We start from the raw sequence: 20035 nt of genomic DNA on the forward strand, positions 1-20035 counted from the left end.
CCCAAACTAAATATTTCATGGTTGCCTCTACTAGCAATTTCACATCTCCATTGTACCATGTTCCATCCATGTTTTCCTCACTTCATACTACTTGTCAGCAACTAAGCAGCTGCTCCATCTATTTTACTATTTCATTGCTGATCAAGCAAAGGTATGGGTAATTCTTGAAAGAGGTCAGTACAGCTTCCATATCACACTACTTTTAGTACTTTCTAGTCTAAGAACTACTGGTACATCAAAGCCAATCAGTTCATGTCTAGTGACTACAAACAAGCTCTTTTTCTAGAAGTGACTTGGACAGGAGGCAAAAAACTGTAAAAATTATGGAAGCTACATGACCCTCTGAATTAGACTGAAACACCAAAAACACTGTAACATACCATAGTTTTCAATAATTCATCGTCCTTTTCTCCTTTCACAGTGTTTGCACCTGAAAAATACATAAATTATGTTTTGTTGTTTAAATGTTTCTACTTCTGTTTCTAAGGCTAGCTCATTGTTTTTAAACAATCAACAGCTTAACCCTCAGTACACACATAGTATGAGGATTTCCAGTGACACTCTCATGCACCTCAGCTAAAGTTAAGCCAAGTCTTACTTTGCATTGCAGACAGTGGGGGATTTTTATGGAAGATATTAACACTTTTCAGTGACCGGTCTTAATTTATTGGTGTTTACTAAAGAACAGTAACATGGTTAGATTAGTATTTTCCTGCTTAAATGCTACTGCATTCAGCATAATCAACAATGAGTACAAAAATCTCTCTTTCTATAGACTACAAATACATTACATTTTTTCACTTATATTAAGCTAAAGCAGAACTAAACCAATAAATCAGAAATAATATCATCCTGACCACCCCACAAGAACTCATTTCCCACAAGACAACTCTGCTTTTACCACTAGCTTTGTTATTTGTGTTCCAAGCTGCAGCAGCATCAAGGTTTCCAGACATGTCTGTATCACTCTGTGAGGCTACTTTTATAGTGGAATTTAATGATGGTTCAGTCTCATCCGGAAAAGGCACAAACTGATTAGAAGGAAATCCATGGCGCAATGTCTGAGTCAACTTCAGCTTGCGGAATCGATTGGACATCCTGCTCCACCAGGACTAGATTGAAAAGAAGACACAACAATTTAATTCCAACTAAAAGGAAAAAGGAAAAGAGATGTATAATTAAGCAATCCTTACAGAAGCAATAATTTCACCAAGGAGTTTTTGAAATAAGCTAAAAAGCAATGTTAAAGTGGTTCGCAGTTACCAACAGAATCCTTCAGTGTAATTTGCATGTGAAATAATTATCTCTTCCCTTATTTTTCACCTGGAAAATATTTTAAAATGTTTTTCAACAGTATCTGGAAGGCCAAAGTAGATAGAAATATTAGGGCAATTTGAATAGGGAATTTTTGCAGCTACATAGAAAATACTTAATTTTCCCATTAACTTCCAATTTCACCATCAATTTTTACTCCCTCTGGAATCAAGGAATGGCATCTCTATTTTACGCTTTTTAGAGGTGTGCATATGAGTTTATGTTATCTGCATCAAAGCTTCTCGCCAAGATTTTCAAAACCAGTGACAAACTGTAAGAGTTCTGATAGTATTTCTGTCAAACTAAAGATCCACAATCCATACAGTGCTGCTATATAGATAATTTAACCAGACTGGGAAGACTATAAACTGAAAAAGAGAAGGCAAGGAAACAGCAGCTGTGAAAACAACTTAAACCTTAGGACTATGTACCTATAACCTCCATCCATACACATATCACATATATGGAAATTGTTATGCAAAAGGACTTTGCTCAAAATAAAATTTATTCAAATATTCACATTTTTACAGACAGTGCAAGTTGCTTCAAATCTTCAGTAAGATAATTTCTAGACTATACAGAACCTATGCCATTTGTACCAAAAATTATGTAGCTTCTAGGTAAATCAGATTGTAAGTACCTTCTGATTATTTATTAAGTTTCTCCTTCTCTTTCTGGAACACTTTTTTAAAAAACTAATGTTAAAGTAACAACATTTCAACAGGGTAGCTTTAAGTGATAGCAAATCCATATAACAACCATCATATTCTTCTCTCTTCTTGGCATTTAATATTTTTCAACTACTCACTGATACATGTCTTTGCAACTTTTTTATACTTATCTTCTACATATTAATCCTTGTAGCAGAAGACCATTAAAAATATTTTAGATCTGCACAGAGCATTAGTAATGTATAGAGTTCTCAGACCTCTGTCTCTCTTTCGTGTCACAACTAATAAAGATTTCCATTACTTTCAGCAACAAAGATCTGATGAAAAAAGGCAAGAGAGACAAATAGCTCTGAGAAAGCAGTAAAACCCACAGATCAGCATTTATTCACTTTCCAAAAGGAACTGGAAGTTCATCTAGTTTTAACATAGACTACAATGAGTTTACAAAAGAGAGTGCTTGCACTTCTTGGTTTTGGTCACTGAAGCTACCTTGCTTTTTGTAAGAAAGATCAGTTCTAATTGCCCATCATCTCTGTTACTCCTACCCACAGTGCTTCTGCTCCCCAAATATACACTCACACCACAAACTACCCCAAAACAGAGTAAATACAGCCACTATGTTACCAGACAAAAACCACTGCTCTCTGGCAAGAAAGTAATGGCACTGGAGAGGTTCACCTTGTCTTCTGGTGTTCACAGTATGATGGTCTGATCGCTGGAGTTTTTAGTTTGCTGTTGTAGGAGTTTGCAGCCTCTCCATATATCCCTACCACATCACACATGTACAGAAGCTGTAATAAAGGGTTTTAAATAGACTGAGGAATTCAAGTAACAAAAATTCATTCCTGGTTAAAAATAGTGTCTATAAAAAGGCTGAAATCTAGCAGCAGTGGGAGAAGGCAATAGTATCAAAGAACTAGAAAAATGGTGTTTCCATTTTAGAAATACCTTACACATTTGTAAAAATGCTAGGAATAAAAGATTAAGGGGGAGAACTGGAAATCTCTGCCCTCAAACAATTTTAATCTAGAGAAGAAACTGAATGTGGTAATTCACACTGCTCTAATACTGACATTGAGAGTGTAATTCACTGAAGAAGAACCGGCAAGAAGAAAAAAAAAAGGAAATAAAATTTTTGCATATGGAAAAGGGATAACTTTGGTATTGAGGCTGTTGGGAGGAAAGGGTTAAAATCAAATAAGAGGAGGGAAGGGTTCCTGCTCAAAGTGACCTTTCAGCTGGGAATTCAAAAAATGTAGGTGTGGAAAACTCCATTTATTATGCCTAGTGTCATTTATCCTCTGCCTGACTGGAGAAGTAGAATTTCTGGGTAGAGGTAACACACTCTCACAGCCACACCTGAAGCCCTTACTTATAGGATGAATTTAGCCTACTGGAGCCTGGGTCCCTGTGTGTCTCTGGCACCCAGCCTTGTGGTTCAGGTAACAAAATAAATCTTCTCCTTGCATTTCAGCTGTGGCTTGATGGTTGCCTTGGTTACCCACCCGTGTTGATTCACACAGAGGCCACAAAATGGTAAGAAACAAAGCAGTTAACAGTTCTCGTGTGATAGAGGTGAAGAATGAGATCGTGAATATCCACTATGTTATCAGCAAGTAAAGGAACAGGGGCCAATATTGCACACAAATTAAAAATAAGAGAAACACATCGCAAAATAAAAAGTCTACTAGTTAATGACAAAAGTGCTCAAAGAAAAGGTGAGACTGAAAAGCATTTATTTTTTTAAACTTCATAAGCAGCCTACCTGTGATGAGGTATTTTAGTATGAGTACCATTAACAGGAGGAAGACAGGAATATATGTGCATTTGCTTAACAGAGTAAGAGTATTTAAATGAGCTTACACAAATTAGAACTAGACAATATTGATTAAAATTACCCCAGATCAATTATAGGCAACATGACCTCTGAATAAATATTGATTATCTTCACTAAAAAGTATGGAAGAAGTTACAGAAATCAGGCAAAAGGCAAATATATGATCACTGAAAAGGGAAAATCTGAAAATTTACTGATCAAAATGCTTACCATGAAAAAGCATAACTGAAAAAACTTCATATGTCATCACAGCTCATAAGACACAGCCAGCAGAGATTTGTTGAAAATAAACTCTACCAAATGAATCTCTTTTTGACAGAATAACCAGTCAAGTGAGCAGAAGGGATGAAAAGCTGGAATGCAGCTTGACTTTATTAAAGCTTTTATTGCTATTTCATGTAGCATTCATCAAACAATTGAGAAAAATAGGGTTCAAGTAAAATTAATAAAGGGAAAAGACCACAGCCAAAAAATGAGACAAATTGTAAATTATTTGATCTCAAATTGGGAGATCATATTTGTGCAATAGGTTTGGGAATGCTCACTAACAACTGCAACAATGAAACACAACATATTTTTCTGTAGTCTAAGGAAGACATCCATCTAGACAGTTTTGTAAGCACCTCTAACACTCTAAATTTAAACACTGCCAAACTGACATTTTTCAGTGGAGGTTCAAGCTGGCATGCAAGAAGAAATCAAGTGTACTAATGTAGGAAAAAAAGCAAGGAAATAAGCAAGTGTACATAAGAAAAAAAATCAATCACAACATAGCAGAAACTCTGTATAGATGCACAGTGTTACTGCTGCAAAAAAAAAAGTGAATTTCACTGGTAACAGGAAACACATCTGTGATGGAGTTTTTGTATGCCACTAAGTGATACTGTGACCCTGGTCAGAATCTCACCACTCATTTTAGAATCCTCATCTTGACAGATAACATACAAACTAGAAATAGTCAGAAGTTTAGGAATCAAAACATAAAAACAAGGAAATCTGCATTAATCAATTTTGTTTAGACTAGAAAAAAAAGATTGAATATGATAGTTCTCTAAGTATTTATACAGTTCTTACAAAAATGAAGGTGACCACTGAACAAGACTCAATCAATTTAATGGGCAACAAAAGAAAAAATGCAGGCTGAGAAAAATTCTGACCCAAAAAAGCACCAAGCAGTGCAACTGGGTGCTGATGGAGAAACCATGGGATCAGGGGATCTTCTTCACCACAGTGAAAGAAAAGCGAACTGAATATCTGTCAAAGATGCTCTTGGTACATTTATTTTGTCTCCTGATGCTAAGGCAAGTGAGCCTCATGAATTCCCTCTCACTCTCACATTTCCATGATCCTGCAGACCCCACACTCAGTCATTCGCACTGATCTAGACAAAAAAATGCTGTACTGGTCAAATTGCCATAAATATCTTTTGTTTACAGTTCCAGCTCACCACAGAGCAGTTGTCCACACAGAAACACGGTTGCTACAAATCCCAGGAGAGGTCCCCTCACCAGAGCCCTCTCTTGACATGATGGCCCAAAGAGACATGACTGTTATGACATTGCCCTCCAGCCACAAAATCTGAAAATACCATTTTTACCCTTTTGGAGTATTTGTAAGAAGAGTAAGACAGGTAAGATACTCATGGTCAGACAGGCTGATTAGTAAAGCATTAAGAAGCGAGGGAAGAATGGATAACATAAGCTTATGGGTTGTATTTTTAATAGAACTATACAGAATACAATTTCTGCTGAAAAAAGAAGTTTGATAATGACTAGTAAGCACTGTAATACTCTAGCTTTGAGGCCAAATACTTAAATATTCCAGAATATTAAATTTGTGTCAATAATTGTGTCTATCCTTCCCCTATCCTTATCACTGGCAAATAGTTAGGTTTTTTTTTTTCACCTAACAATCTTTTATGACCCTAATTCAAGCCTTTGTGTCATAACACTGTAAGGGTTGCAATCCAATCCATTGTTGATCTGTATTCCATAGAGCCAAAATCTATTCTGACAATTTCCCATCTAAGTAAAATAGCTCTGTTTAAATTGACAATGAAGTTGTATCATATTGAATGATAGTATAATCATATGAAAACAATGTTCCTTCATAGTTAAAATGACAAAACAGATTTGAGCTGAAGCAGAACTTTAAATGGTCTTTAAAATTCATGTCAAAAATAGCCTGGAAATTAATATACTTTTTTCAAGATTATGGTAATATTTATACTTAAGGGATGACATCATGGACTCCAGAAAATTCAGAGGTACACTACACATACACCATAATTAAAGATTATTCACTAAATAAACTGATGCCCCAAAACAGGCAACAACAATGGCAACAACAACAAAACTAACACTTCTTCCTTCTCTTTTGCAGTCAATGAAAGTTGGAATATCTTTGTTTAGTTGGCATGCACTTATTCTGACTCCATGTTGTTTCCCATCAGTTTTGAGTTAAGGATACAGCATACCAGATGACATGTAAGCTTGAAGTGCACACTCCTCCACAACTCTTCATATTAAAATCTCTGCTATGATATTTTTAATTTTCAATGTCAATAGCCTGCTACCATTTATGGCTATGAAGAAGTCTACCCTCTGTCCAGATTTAAAAGCAAGATCATAATGGAAATTGAGTTCCAAACTTATGATCATGGTACCTTCCACTTAATCATGAGATCTATTTGTGGGCACTGAAATGCTTCAATGCAAATGCTTCAATGCCTTGCTACCTGATGAAGTTGAATACGTGCTACACTCCACAAAACCAGAACACACTGTCAACAAGAAATTCAGAAATAACACACAACTCCCCAGCAAACCCAGTTACATATTAGATCCAAAATGCTTCTTAGCAATTGTTTTTTCTGATTATACATTACAGGAATTAATGAGTTTTTATCAAGAATGAATATATTTACCTTTAGGCCTCCTTTGTCATCTGGCAAGATTGGGACATTTAAGGATTGCCTACTTCTGGAACGAGGCAGAGATGATCTGTTGTTCACTTTGTTCTTGTCTTTATCTACTTGCATGCATGCTGATGCCAGTAACCTTACAAGCTCTGTATCTAAAAGGAAGCAAATTAAGATAATGTTTGGCCTGTTTTGCTTTCCCAAATTACAACCAATACACTGACATTTTCCCTGTAACTCACATATAAGTAGCAACTGATCTACCTCTCACACACAAAACAGATGGACCCCCAAAACTTTCTTTCTTGACCTATTTTCCCATGTCTTCTCCCCACAATTTGGGCTGCAGTCATAGCATCTCTCTAAAGGTATTTATCAATATAAATAAGCATGCTACTCAGCTGGAATCAGTCACGTGTGACCAAGTGAACTGCCCACTCTCACACTTTGTACAAGTTAAGAACAATATTGAGACGCTCCCTTTTCTCACCTGGCACAGAAGAGAGTAGAGAAAAATGAATATTCTTTCTTCAAGCATAGGTTGCAGAAAAGAAGTTCGAAAGTAAATCCCAAAGAAAAAGAAGATGTTCAGCCTGGACAATGAAGGGACTGAAAAAAATGGTAAGAAAAAAGATGGACAAAAAAGAAGTAAGAAAAAAAGTAAGAGGATGAAAAAAGAACAAGCATGACAGGAGACAGGAAAGCAAAAAAAAAAAAAATTCTGTAAATCTGCATTTTGTACAGGAGCCAGGTAGGATTTTCAGAAAGGCAGAGAGAACTGAACAAGAGAGAAAGAAGTAGTGAGACAAACTATTCTGTCACAGAAGTTAGTTCTAAAATAATTCTCTGTATTTACTGTCTAGAATGTTGTACTATTAGTGATCTACCTTTACCATAGAAAACAATCTGCTAGTAACCATGACCACCATAAGGTGTAAATTCAGAGACCTCATCTGCAGTAATGGGTTTTGGCTTCAGATAAATCAATTCAGGTACCAAGGAAGGTTAACAGTAACAAATTATATATGTAAAACAAACTGCAACAAAAACTAAATGTGTTTCATTCAAGCCTCCCCAAAGCATGCTGTCTTGTCCTACAGCACTCCCACACAAACAACCGGAACCCTGAGGTGTGATTTATTCTCAGCCTGTACAGAACTAGCTGGAGGTTCAGTCAGGAGTTCCCTAGTTCTGTTCCTACTGTGCTCTCTCTGTCCTGTCCCTTGGCTACTCTTTGTCAAGGGGCAATTTCTAGCTCCAGCTCATAGCTCTGTGTTAATGACACTTCAGAATACCAGCGCCTCCACAATCAAATGCCACACAGCTGGCTCTGGTGACACAAACAGCACAGTTTTCAAGCATCTTCAGAACCAAAAGCAAGAGGAATGCACAAAATCTGTTATCCCATAAACGTACACACTCATCTAACCAATTAACTCAAACCCCACCACTTTCAGACAGTGTCCTTTCTTGCTCCAGTCCGGCCTAGACATGAGAGGATACTTGCTAGCAACTGCAATGGATTTTCTGGATTGGAAGGAATGTATATTTGTTTATATTGTACATTTCTCCACAGCATTTTGAAATAGCATACCTGGATCATTCAGCAGCATTATCAGGTCAAACGCTGTGTATCCATTTTTCGCACGAAGGTTAACATCAGCTCCTTGATTTAACAAGTACTTAACAACATTTTTGTTTCTTTAAGGGAAGAAAAAAAGGCATTGATCACATTAAAGAACAAGTAAATGAAGAAAGAAGCTCCCAATATTCCATTTGCATATATATATATATTATAACATTGTTCCTGAATCAGAGATCAGTTTTACACATTCTACAGATAACTTAGTGTAAAATTTGTTCACAAGCTCTTCAAAAGCTCCCACAAATCCTTTGTCAGTCACGTTTTTACTCAGTATGACTTACATTAATCAACATGCAGAAAGTTAGTCTTAAAAGCACCATTTGAATATCATTAAAAGCACCATTTGAATATCAGCTTCCTAAGCTGATCCTTTGGAAGTGACTGCAATATGTTGCTAAACACCTTTCCAATGAAAGCCATTAATGCCTAGGGCAGAAAAGCAGATGGAACAACAAAGGACATTTCAGTAGTCATCACATGCCATCATTAATACTTCAATGCAACCTCTTTTTCACAACTTGCACAGTAAGAAATTGCATACAGAAAAGCCAAATTGACTGAAGATAACTGATAAACTTCAAACAGTACTTCACCTAATTACAGCTATAAATTTTATAATTGAGAGGGCACATTATCACTTCCCTGAGGTGTTTAAAATGCAAAAACAATCAGCATTAAATGTCAACCAACACAAACACCTCCAACAAAAGCTCCTCAAAGCTAGCTGCATAAAAGACACTCACCATCCTGCTCTATTAGCCCCTCTCCCCTCTGATACACCTGAGTAAATAAGCAGGACTAGCCTTGTGAGTTAAAAAAAATACTTCAATTCAACCTATGAAATAACTGAACAGAAAACAAAGCTAGGGAAAATATAATTAATATTAAAACTCTTTAACAGTGACTGACCTTGTATAAAATCAAACTCTGACATGCATCGGCAACACAGAAAAAACATTCTCAAGCACCAACAGGTAACTGCAAATTCTAATAATGAAGCTGAAAAATGGATCTCAACATCTCCACTTCAGAGCATCATTTCTTATTCAGATTACATGTCCACTCCTGAAATCACTCCACACAAAATCAACCTGAAATGGAGGATGACTGTTACTCCTCTCTTCTAACAAAAATTCTGCTTATCCTCACCACAGCTCCTCTGCGTATTTCCTATTACTTTCCTACTCTTCTTTAGAACTATCATCCCTCCATCCTGCTCTCCAGTCCTGCACCTTGTGAGCACACAGAGACACCACTTTTTAGTGCCTCTGGCTCAGAGAGACCCGGCCCGCTCCCTCCTTCAAACCCTTCACACTACTGGTGGTCCTGAGAAAGGGTTAGCTGAGGTTCTGTGGAGCTCAAAGATTTCCAGATGTTATGAAAATTTTCAACTCTCCAAGCTAAGAAAAAGACTCAGATGCAAAGTATAGAATTATGAATATTATGCACGTGAGGTATTCCACCCACACTGGGGCAGTGCGAACGGGGCTTTACACAAACGGCTCTTGTGTATTTCAAGTGTACCACCTCCACGTGTACTATGATTGCTCATCATAGTAAACTTAGCACAGCAATTGTACTTCTGCAGCCTTCATGCTGCTCTTCTATTGATCCAGATGTCCCTGGAGTCAGTCTTGCTGTCATTACTTACCTATGACACCATACAACACTGAGAGGGTTTCATAGCTGGCTGTGATGCTGGGATTATCTTGGGTGACTAGGGACATCTTTTATCCTTCATGGATAGCTCTAAGTTCCCAAGAAGTCACACCCTTATTTCCAGGACTGGGATGTCCTTCTGGTCTTTTCACTGAGCCAGTGTCCTTTAGACAGCTTTACTTAAGCATGAACAATACCAAACACTCCTAAAATTCCACTACCTCAAATATTAAGCATATTAACAAAATTAACTTACAAAGTTTCAAACTTACAAAGTTGACTGATATATTAGGGAAAGGACTTTTCATAATGCCATCCTCCAGTAAACTGAACAGCCAGTATCTAAACACATGCAGGACTAACTTTTGTATGTGCTTCCACAAACAAGCACCCGAGTACCAGCAAGGGGACATGCTAGCAGCCCTGCCCATCACTTTGTGCTGGCTGCTCCTATTCCAGCTGTGTACTGTGTGACTGATGCTAAGTGAAACAGCTGCACCAGAAAATCTGATCTTAGTGCACTTCTGTCACTACGATCAATAAAGGTCCCAAGAACTACTTCAGAAAAGTTTCACAAGGCAATGACAACTTGACCTCCTATTTTTCCTCTTTGTTGCATTTACACAGTCCAAGGAGATCTGCTGACTAAAAAAAAAATCTGGTGCAGAATACCTGCCTTTATACAATTAATGCACTACCACTTAAGAGAACCTTCACCTTGCTGCGGGCCTTATCTACAAAAAAGAAAAGTTCACCTTCCTGAACTGAATATCCTGTATTTAAACAGTGTTAAGTATATGATAGATATCACATATGAAGTACCAGCCAGGGCAATTTCTGAGGTCTGACTCCTAAGCAGCTACTTAGATTTACAAAGGAGCTTTACAGAAAATGACAATTATTTTGGCTGCATTTCCAAAAACTCGATGAAAACTAAAGGCTGAACAGAAGAACACAGAAATGGTTTTACGACTGGAAAATGTGGTACATGGAAAGCTGATTGCCTTGAAGTTTCATAACTTCATGTAAGACTTACAACCCTGGCAGGAAGGGTGATAGAATCTTTCACAATACTGAAAAACATCAAAGGATGGAAGCTGAAGTGTGCACCAAGGCTCCTGGGGACTGCCTGGAGCACTGTGTTCCCAGTACTTACTGAGCTTGCTTCAGGCTCCCAAATGCTTTACTCATTCTAAAATCCAAACATCACAGAATCACAGAATAACCGGAGTTAGAAGGGACCCACAAGGACTGCTGAATCCAAGACTGCTGAATCCCTGCACAGCATCATCCCCAAGGGACACACCATGTCTCTGAGTGCTTTGTTCCAACACTCCTTGAACTCTGTCAGGCCAAGTGCTGTGACCACTTCCCTTGGGAGATCTTTCCAGTGCCCAACCACTCTCTAAGCTAAGAACTTTTTTCTAATATCCAACCTAAACCTTGCCTTGAGACTTCTGGCCATTCCCTCGGGTCCTGTCACTGATCACCACAGAGAAGATGTCAGTGCCTGTCCCTCCTCTTTCCCCCATGAGGAAGTATGAGGAAGTTGTAGATGGCAATGAGTTTTCCTCTCAGACTCCTCTCCTCCAGGCTGACCAGGCCAAGTGACCTCAGTCACTCCTCACACAGCTTCCCCTCAAGGCCCTCCACCATCCATGTTGGCCTCCAGTGGACATTCTCTAATAGTTTAATGTCTTTCTCATACTATGGTGATCAAAACATGATTCAGATCTGCTCCAAAAAGCTGAGGGCAGTGCAAGAGTCATGAGAAACTGAGGTCATGAGTCTCTTAATTTCTTTTAAGACCTTTCTGCTTCTAGAGTCAGTATCACAGAGGATTTTTTCTATTGGAACATAAGAAAAATTAAACTTCTTACTGCTAGACACAAAGAAAGCACATATCTTACCCATGGTACGTGGCCTGCATTAGTGCTGTCCAGCCATGAACATTATCCTGCTTATCAATATCAGCCTTTTTCTCAACAAGGAACTGAACAAGGGGCAGCTGTCCAGTTACAGCTGCAATCATTAAAGGAGATGCACCATCAACAGTGGTAACATTAACCTGACTCAGATCTTCATCAATGATCTCTTTAACCAGCTGAAAGTTTCCTGTAAAACAGTGATAAAACATAACCTAAATGTTAATTAGTACATATTTCCAGCCAACATAAAATTGCATGAGGCACTGTATTTTCCTCATTTTCTCTACCTGTACACTTATGGCACAATCCCATTACAATAATTATTTTCTAAAATGAACGACTAAGGAAGGTTGTATAAACTGCAGTACATCCTGCAAGTGAAGACACAAATAGGGAATATTTCTATTAAATTGCCATAAGATGATGTCCTGCAAAGAAAATTAATGATGCTCAGGCACCATGATTTTTCTTTCAAAGATCCCTGTTCCATTTCCACAGGCTGCAATCACAGAATCAACGATTTTAGAATCAAAGTAGCTGGGTATAAAGGCACTCTAAAAGGTGGTGGAGATCATTCCTTGCCTTAAACAGGTAGAATAATGCCCTGTCTCACACTGACCAGTAAGTTCCTCTTACAAAGATAGTTCAGTGATTCTAAAAACCTTTACTGATGGAATTCCACAACCTCAAAGGAGTTTACTCCAGCACTCAACTTTCTTATATTCCTAATGATTTTTTTTTCTGCCTCCAGTATTCGAACTACGCCTCCAATACAAAACTTCCCTACTCCTTGCTGAAGAGTAAAGTCATTTGTTGTCATTAGTCAGCTTTACAGTTCCTTAAAATCTATTCTAATTTTCAAGTTTCCACATAAAGAAGCTGGTAGTCACTTGAGTTCTTGTCTAGATTACAAAAAGCAGTATGAAATATGTTACTGAATGTATTTGAACAAGGTTGAGGGTTTTTTCCTAAATCTTGAAGTAGGGCTGCTTTTAAAAAATGTATGAGGTAGTCAGGACTGTCTTAAACAGAGAGCTTAAGCACACCTACATCCTGTATTTTTTTTGATGTCCTATGGCAGGCAAAAGCAGGGAAGAAGAGAAGGAAAAAAAAATCTCTGTGACTGTGTGTACTACCACAGGAATAGGGGCAAGAACAAGCAAATCATCAACTGCCATGCAAATGGAAAAATTTTCACCTTTAAAAAAACCCTTCAGATGGTAAACTGCTTCATAACATAGGCTGCTTTCAACTCAGTCACAGAAATGAACATTTGCCTTGGAAAGTCATTCAGAATCCCAGACAAACCCTGCAGCCACTTGAATGCACTCACTGAAACTCACACCCACCCACCAATGCCACTCAGCTAATTTCTTGGAACAGGACTACTTTTTGTACGTTCCAGTTTGGTAAAAGACAGTGGGTGGCTTTTTTAACACAGACCCAGAGCAGACTTTGTTAAACAGAAACCCTGGAACCTACAGAGACACCAGAATTTACTTTGGATCCTGGACACTCCTTAATCTAATGAGTTGCTTTTTTAACAGTGCTGCCATCCATAGCCAAATAAAAAAAAGCCAAAACACAATGTGCTGACCAGTATTCATTTGGCCCCTCCTATGCTACTTCTTCTGACCCAGCACTAACATCTGTAAATCTCAAAAATCACAGGGGTACAAGAAGGGCACATGATCACTCTAAAAATCTAACAGACTTGAGGCTTTCCCAGGAAGATGTTTTGGTAGCTCACATGTGAAGAGCAGGAACAGAAAAATCATGTTTTCCACACTAGCAAACAGACATGCTCTGAAGTTAGAAAAACTCGACAGGGTGGAAGAATCATGACAGTACTTACCCATTTTCAAAGCATGAAAGACATCAGGTTGCCTCTTTTCTGCATCTGAAAGAAATATAAACATTTATATTAGCAATCAAAAAAATAGCAAAAATCTCTAGTAGAATTTTTATACAAAAAAACTATTAAAAATTTAAAGTATTATAAAACACATGTTTAGGCATATACTTAATAAGAACAAAGAAAGTATTGACAAGTTCTGTATTACCTTTGGGAAGAATGAATCACCTGTATAGTTCTTTGAGCAGAACTAAAGCTAGAAACTATAATAAGGCACCAGCACAGGCTTTTCAATTTCCATTCTCCATCAGGAAACTGTATTTGGAAACCCTTTTTTTCCTGCCTGGAAGTCTAAAATATCCACTAAAGAATTACAGTATGGCTTTGTGGTCTGGCAAAATCGCCTGTACAACAGTGAACACTCAAATTGTATGGGATTATTTTGAAAGGTGACTCAAAAGGAGTTTTACAAGCTGCTCCAGTTTTATTTCCTCTTGAGTATTTCCAGGTTAATTTGTAAAGGTCACAAAAATAATAGTGTCAATTTAACTATGCGGCTTGTTACTTGTGAATTAATATTCTTCAGCTCCCAGATAATCATCCCCATAATAAGAACTGTAATTATTACAAATTGTAATATTTTGAGTGAAGAATCATTCTTTTTACATGGCTTAACAGTACTTCAAAAATTCTGACACTATATAAGATGAGGAAAAAATAGTGACATATTTTTCACCTTCCACTCATGCCAGAAAATACCGTCCTCTATCTTCGAAATTATTATGAACAAATTATTACCACAGAATCCATGGGGTAACAAAATTTTATGGAAAACAAGGAGACACTGAGAGACTTCGTGAGCCCAATTCTGGCATTTTTATGAAACACAGAAAAGGTTTATGTTCACAGCTTTACTCCAAAGGAAGTCACCTTAATATGATGAACAAAAGCAATTGCTGAAAAGCCCAAAATACTGCAAGAAACTCTTATTTTAAGACCAGGAAAGAGAGTGATGGGTCCTACATTTTCTCCTGATTCAGAAACTGTTCTTATAGAAGGAACTGTGTGTATGAGCTCACCACTGTAAAACAGATTTCAAAAGACTAGTTTAGGAAAGGACCAGGCTCCATTCTTGTCATGTGAAAACCCTGGAGGAGAGCCAGCTTCAGGGAGCAGGAGACCATAAGATGATGTCAGAAGGAAAGACTGAGATCTGGGTAAGCCTAAGTAAGGACAGGGACAGAAGGCAGGTAACACTCAAGCCACTCCAGGTAGTAAATCTGCTGCTTAGAACAGCTGTGGGAAGAGAGCTGCTTTCTCCTAGGAGGCAATTCACCCTATCTATGGCAATGGATCAGAAGAAAAGTTCCTTTTTTCCTGTCTTCCAGACAACAAAAATGATCTTTCTTCTTCACAGGATATTCAAGACTCCAGCACTAGGAGGAGACTTGAAGTATGATCAAAAACCAATGCAGAAATTTGTGTGGAAGAATAATGTTTTTACCCCCCTCTCTGCCCAAATGAGTTACTAGCCTCCTGATGATGGAAATTCCCCCTCAGCAGAGGTGACAAACATCAATCTGCTTTAAAGCAAGTCCAGTCTTCTCACTTAAACAGAATCCTTCAATACTTTAAGTTGAGGCCAACTCTGCCTGAACATACACCCTGTACACGCAAACTCATGGACACTCGTGAATTCTATGGATCTCTGATCCTGTGTCCTGTAAGCAACAGGATGTCTGTTCCTCAAGGTCATGAGCAAACATCTACAATCAATCAGTCCTGCCTGGCAGCATGGCTGGATGAAAGCTCTAGAGTTCCAACTTAACCTATAAGTCAATATCTGAGTTCACACCTTCTCTACAGCAGAAACAGATGTCTGATTTTTGTTCTTACTTCTTCAAGTACAAGGGAAGCTTGACCTGCAGAAATGACACCAAATGCAGACAACAGTTTTGGACATGTCCATATGGCAGTGGAAAATGATCTTTCTAGAGCTAGCCACATCCTTATCTTTTATAGCAAACAGTACAAAGCTGGAAAATCCAGCTCTTCCAAACCCTCTTGTTAAGCACTTCCCAGTGCTGGCTTGCATAAATATCTTGAAAAGTGTCCCCAAAACAGCCACATACAGACAGGAATCTTATCCTGCTAACATGGAAAAAATTTGCTGAAGTTGGGCACTTGTACCTCAGCTGAAGTAGGTGTGCCTACTCCAACATTTTCAAAATCCAGCTGCAAATTACAAAGAACATCATGCCCATACAAAGTAAGCTCCTCAATTCCTAAAGAGAAACAAAAAAATAATTCCATACCTGCCTGAGGCCTAATAGTTGTGAAAGATTCCAAATAGTCCTTCATGTCTTTGTGTTTGAAGCCAACAGAGATTTCAAAAGGTGTTTTATGTAGCACATTCAAGTGATCAGGGTTGGCACCTTTCTCCATGAGCTGCTGTGCCAAGCTCACCTTTCCACTAACGGCTGCCAGCATTAAAGGGCTCCAGCCCATTGTCTTTATAGTGTAGTTACAATCAGCTCCCCAGTCTAGCAACAGATGCACCACTGCCTCATGTCCGTGCTGAGCAGCTGCCATCAGTGGAGTGATATCGGGAAGATCATCTCTGCTGCTGTTAAGTACATTTGTGCTAAAATGGTCGTAATTGTCCACAAAAGCTCCAGATTCCAGCAACAATTTCACCATGCTGACATGACCGCCTCTGGAGGCCATTGTGAGGACACTGGCTCCTAACTTGTTCTGTGCATTGAGATCAGCACCATTCTCCAGCAAGATGTGGGCCACGCTTAGATGTCCAAACCTTGGAAGAAAGAGACACAAGGGAGAATTAACACCTTGGACTGCAAAAAACCAACATACTCCGAACCTAGAAAACTTCATTACCAAATTTGCCAATTGACTAATACATACACTGTGAGGGACCATACAAGCATCTCTGATTGTGACAATGGGCACCTTGCTGGAGGAGACCACTCATCAGCTGAGGACTGTAAACTAAACCATTCCACATGCACCAGTGACTGTGCTCATAAAGCAGGCACCTATTGAAGAGGGTGGTCTGCTCAAAGCAGCAAAGTGCCAGCCTCATTTTCTGCCACAGGGCACCAACTCATAACTTCCATAAACCAGTGTCACTTTCATCCTCTTATTTCCACAGATGTATCACATTAAAAGATCAAAGCCAGTTTGTTTCCAGAGATCTTTATTAAGTACTGCCATTACTACTGAACAACTGGAGTAAAAACTGCAGAGTCAGTGCTAACTAAGGAAGAAAAAGACCATTATAAAAGACTGACTCTCCAGTTGATAAATCTGCAGTATCCCTTGTTTTCTAGTTGTGAACCATCAATGAACTCCCACAATGTAAGAAGACTTAGGGAATACAGATGTGTCCATGAAGCTCAGAGAAGAACACGGTGAGTGGCCATCACTGCTGTAAAGTTAGCTGAACTTCCCTCAACACCAAGGGGACCAGAGAGGATCTTTAAGAGAAATGGTTTACCAGCAGTGGGACAACTGGCCATGTGAATGGCCTTCCCTAAAACAATCAATGGAAATTATTCTGCTCCTCAGTCACACACACCAGCATGGGGGGAAGCATCAACACGGTTCAGCCCAACACCGAGCACCAAAATGAAATGAAAATAAATTTTTAAAAAGTAAGGTGCTTGAGTTGGCTTCCAGCCAGGTACTCCTTCCTGATAACTAGGGATACCCAGTGAGTAAGTTGACAAAAACAGGCAGACAGAACAACCACAAACTCACTAAGCTAGAATGCAAAGAGTAAATTTATTTGTTACCTCATGAACCTGGGGATCCCCAAAGCAACACACAGGGAGAGATACAGAAGTGGAGAAGCAGGCACCATTACCAGTTCATGCTAAAGGACCAATGGCCTGCAGTTCACACAAGACTTATCAAGAATTATTCCTGGCTGCAAGGTCACTTAAGTGATTTAAAATCCTCTTCAACAGTCTTTAGGTTTTTAACCCATTCCTTCCAACACTCAGCACTGTGATGATGAGCATACAGGGACTGGTAATGGGTGTGCCATAGTGTCTTGTGATTCGACTGTCTGTAGCAGTTTCTAGGTCAGGCTTGTGCTATGATTTCAAGAGACTGCTATATTACAAGGCTAAATTAAAACCCTGTGTAATATTAAGTATCTGCCAATAATGAAATATGGCACCAAACCCTCCTTGTGTGAAATATCTACAAGAACTTGGTCAGAATACTGAACTCTGACACCAGCTTTACCAGAAACCTAGCTTTGATATCACTTGACTATCAGAGGCTCTGCTAGTTTGTCAGTAAGCAAAAGGCAATCAGACAAGCCACACCCCCAACCAGCCAGTTATCAGTGAGAAAATGGCAACCCCATATTTTAATAAATATAATACCTTGACAAGATGTGTGCGTCGTGCTCTTGTTGCAGGCATCATGCACTACTGCATGCTCATGCACGTTGTGCTTAGCATAGCCCAACTCTGACCCTGAAGGCAACTTTTGTACATTACAGCAAAGCAAACCTTTGTCGAGGAAACCACAGAGAATGCTACTAACCACTTAAAGCAACCACAGCCTCAAAGTCCTTTGTTTCCTCCAGAGAGTATACATTTGCAGGAGGAAGCCTCTGGAGCTTGTGTACTCCCTAAATCTATCCTGTACCCTTCACTGCATCACCTCAATAGAGCCTGCAACCCCTGCACACAGTAATTTTATGCTTATTTGCAACCTCCTGTCCAACTGCAATAGAGCTAATCACAGCCAGAAAATGAAACAGCTACATAAGTCTGAAGCTTACCTTTGTACCAACACTGGGCTTCCTTTCTGGTTATCCATTAAAAAGAAAAGAGAAAAATGCTCTTCTACTTTATGCTTTTCGACAATGTATACAGTACTTTTCAAACGTCAGCCAGTAATTTCTTGAAATCAGTGAGAGGGTTTTAGTCATCAGACTTTATTGTTTTTAGGGAATGAGTGTATGGTTTTCATTAAGAGGAAAAAAAAATCTGTTTCTGCAACGTTTTTTCTTTTTTTTAAAACCTTCATAAAATACCCAAATTGTTGAACCTTGTCTTCCTTGTTCTTACTGGGAAACCAGCTGTGTGACTCATTCTTTGGGAACTTTCTATGGCTATTAATTGAAAAGAGAAATGTTGACTTTGAAACAGATTATTTTTTTCCAAGTATTTTAAAGTTATGAAATTTTAAAAAAAGGCAACCAACAAAAAACCAAACAAATACAAGCAAACAAACAAAACCTCCCCCCTCTAAAAAAAAAACAGAAAACAAAACAAAACACCACTAGAATGACAAAAACCATTTATTCTCCTGATTAAGCATTTAGTTATTATAGGACAGCAATGCCCTCCAACTGTTCAAAACACACCTGTGAGCCCAAGGTGTGCTTGTAGGAATAAAGACAAGCACCAACCCCAGCATCAGCAACACGGGAACCTCCCATGGCCCAGCAGTGGGTTACGCAAAGGACAGCATCACTGATGCAGAAAACAAGCATTTTGTCATTAAAAACCCTCAGCAATGATTTTCCCTATCCTCCAGCAAGCCATCAAGGCAAACATGGGCAAACTAAGGGAAATTAATTGTTTCAGTTCGCTTCAGTATGTTTTACATCAGACGTAGTTTTCAACAAGTATGACACACACAGATGAAAAAAAAAAAAAAAACAAAAAAACTCCATGCAAATTAAGTAAGGCTACGTGCATATACCTATTGTCACAGAGGAGAGCAGTGTTTCGTGTTCACGTTAGCTCCAATTTTGCGCTGGCTAAACCAAGGAATAGCATGCAGTGCTTCAAATACCACATTCTTAACATAGGAAGTTTCTAATGCCCCAGGATAACACTTCGCCAATTCTACACCGGACAGCCCCTCCTCACCCCCACCCAGGGACGGGAACAGGCGACCATTCCGATCCCCCCAGGACAACTCAGGGCTCCGCTGGCACCAACCCACCGCGGCCCTCAACATGGCGCCCGCCCTCTCTCCCACGCTGGCTCGCCCGGAGCTCCCCGGCGCCCTCCCTCGGCCCGGGGACCGCGGTTCGGAGAGCGAGGGAGCCGAGTGGCCGCGGCAGCCCGGGGGCGGGGAAGGCAGAGCCCCAGCGGCCCTCCCTCCCTTCCCCGCCCCGGGACTGCCGCCGACTAGGCCGACGCTCCGCGGCGGGG

The 20035-nt window shown here is 39.2% G+C and overlaps 1 protein-coding gene across 8 annotated transcripts in view; it reads right to left on the reverse strand.

Moving 5' to 3' along the window:
- ANKS6 (ankyrin repeat and sterile alpha motif domain containing 6) overlaps positions 1 to 20035 on the reverse strand; it is a 40425-nt gene that overhangs the window by 19425 nt on the left and 965 nt on the right. For 3 of the 8 annotated variants that reach the window (XR_011683957.1, XM_071455553.1, XM_071455545.1), the window contains exons 2-10: positions 19237 to 19345; positions 18649 to 18674; positions 16145 to 16644; positions 13830 to 13874; positions 11957 to 12161; positions 8337 to 8443; positions 6749 to 6897; positions 902 to 1112; positions 381 to 430 (exon numbers count right to left, since the gene is read on the reverse strand). Coding sequence is in view for 7 of the 8 variants with exons in the window: in XM_071455553.1 (XP_071311654.1) it covers positions 381 to 430; positions 902 to 1112; positions 6749 to 6897; positions 8337 to 8443; positions 11957 to 12161; positions 13830 to 13874; positions 16145 to 16644; positions 18649 to 18674; positions 19237 to 19345 (1402 nt within the window). In the remaining variant the exon portion in view is untranslated. The other 5 variants (XM_071455574.1, XM_071455568.1, XM_071455576.1 and 2 more) reach the window with 5 other exon arrangements.

Source organism: Agelaius tricolor, unplaced genomic scaffold (assembly GCF_023055355.1).
Source record: "Agelaius tricolor isolate 1412-34295 unplaced genomic scaffold, bAgeTri1.0.p SCAF_2, whole genome shotgun sequence".
Classification (NCBI taxonomy): Eukaryota; Metazoa; Chordata; class Aves; order Passeriformes; family Icteridae; genus Agelaius; species Agelaius tricolor.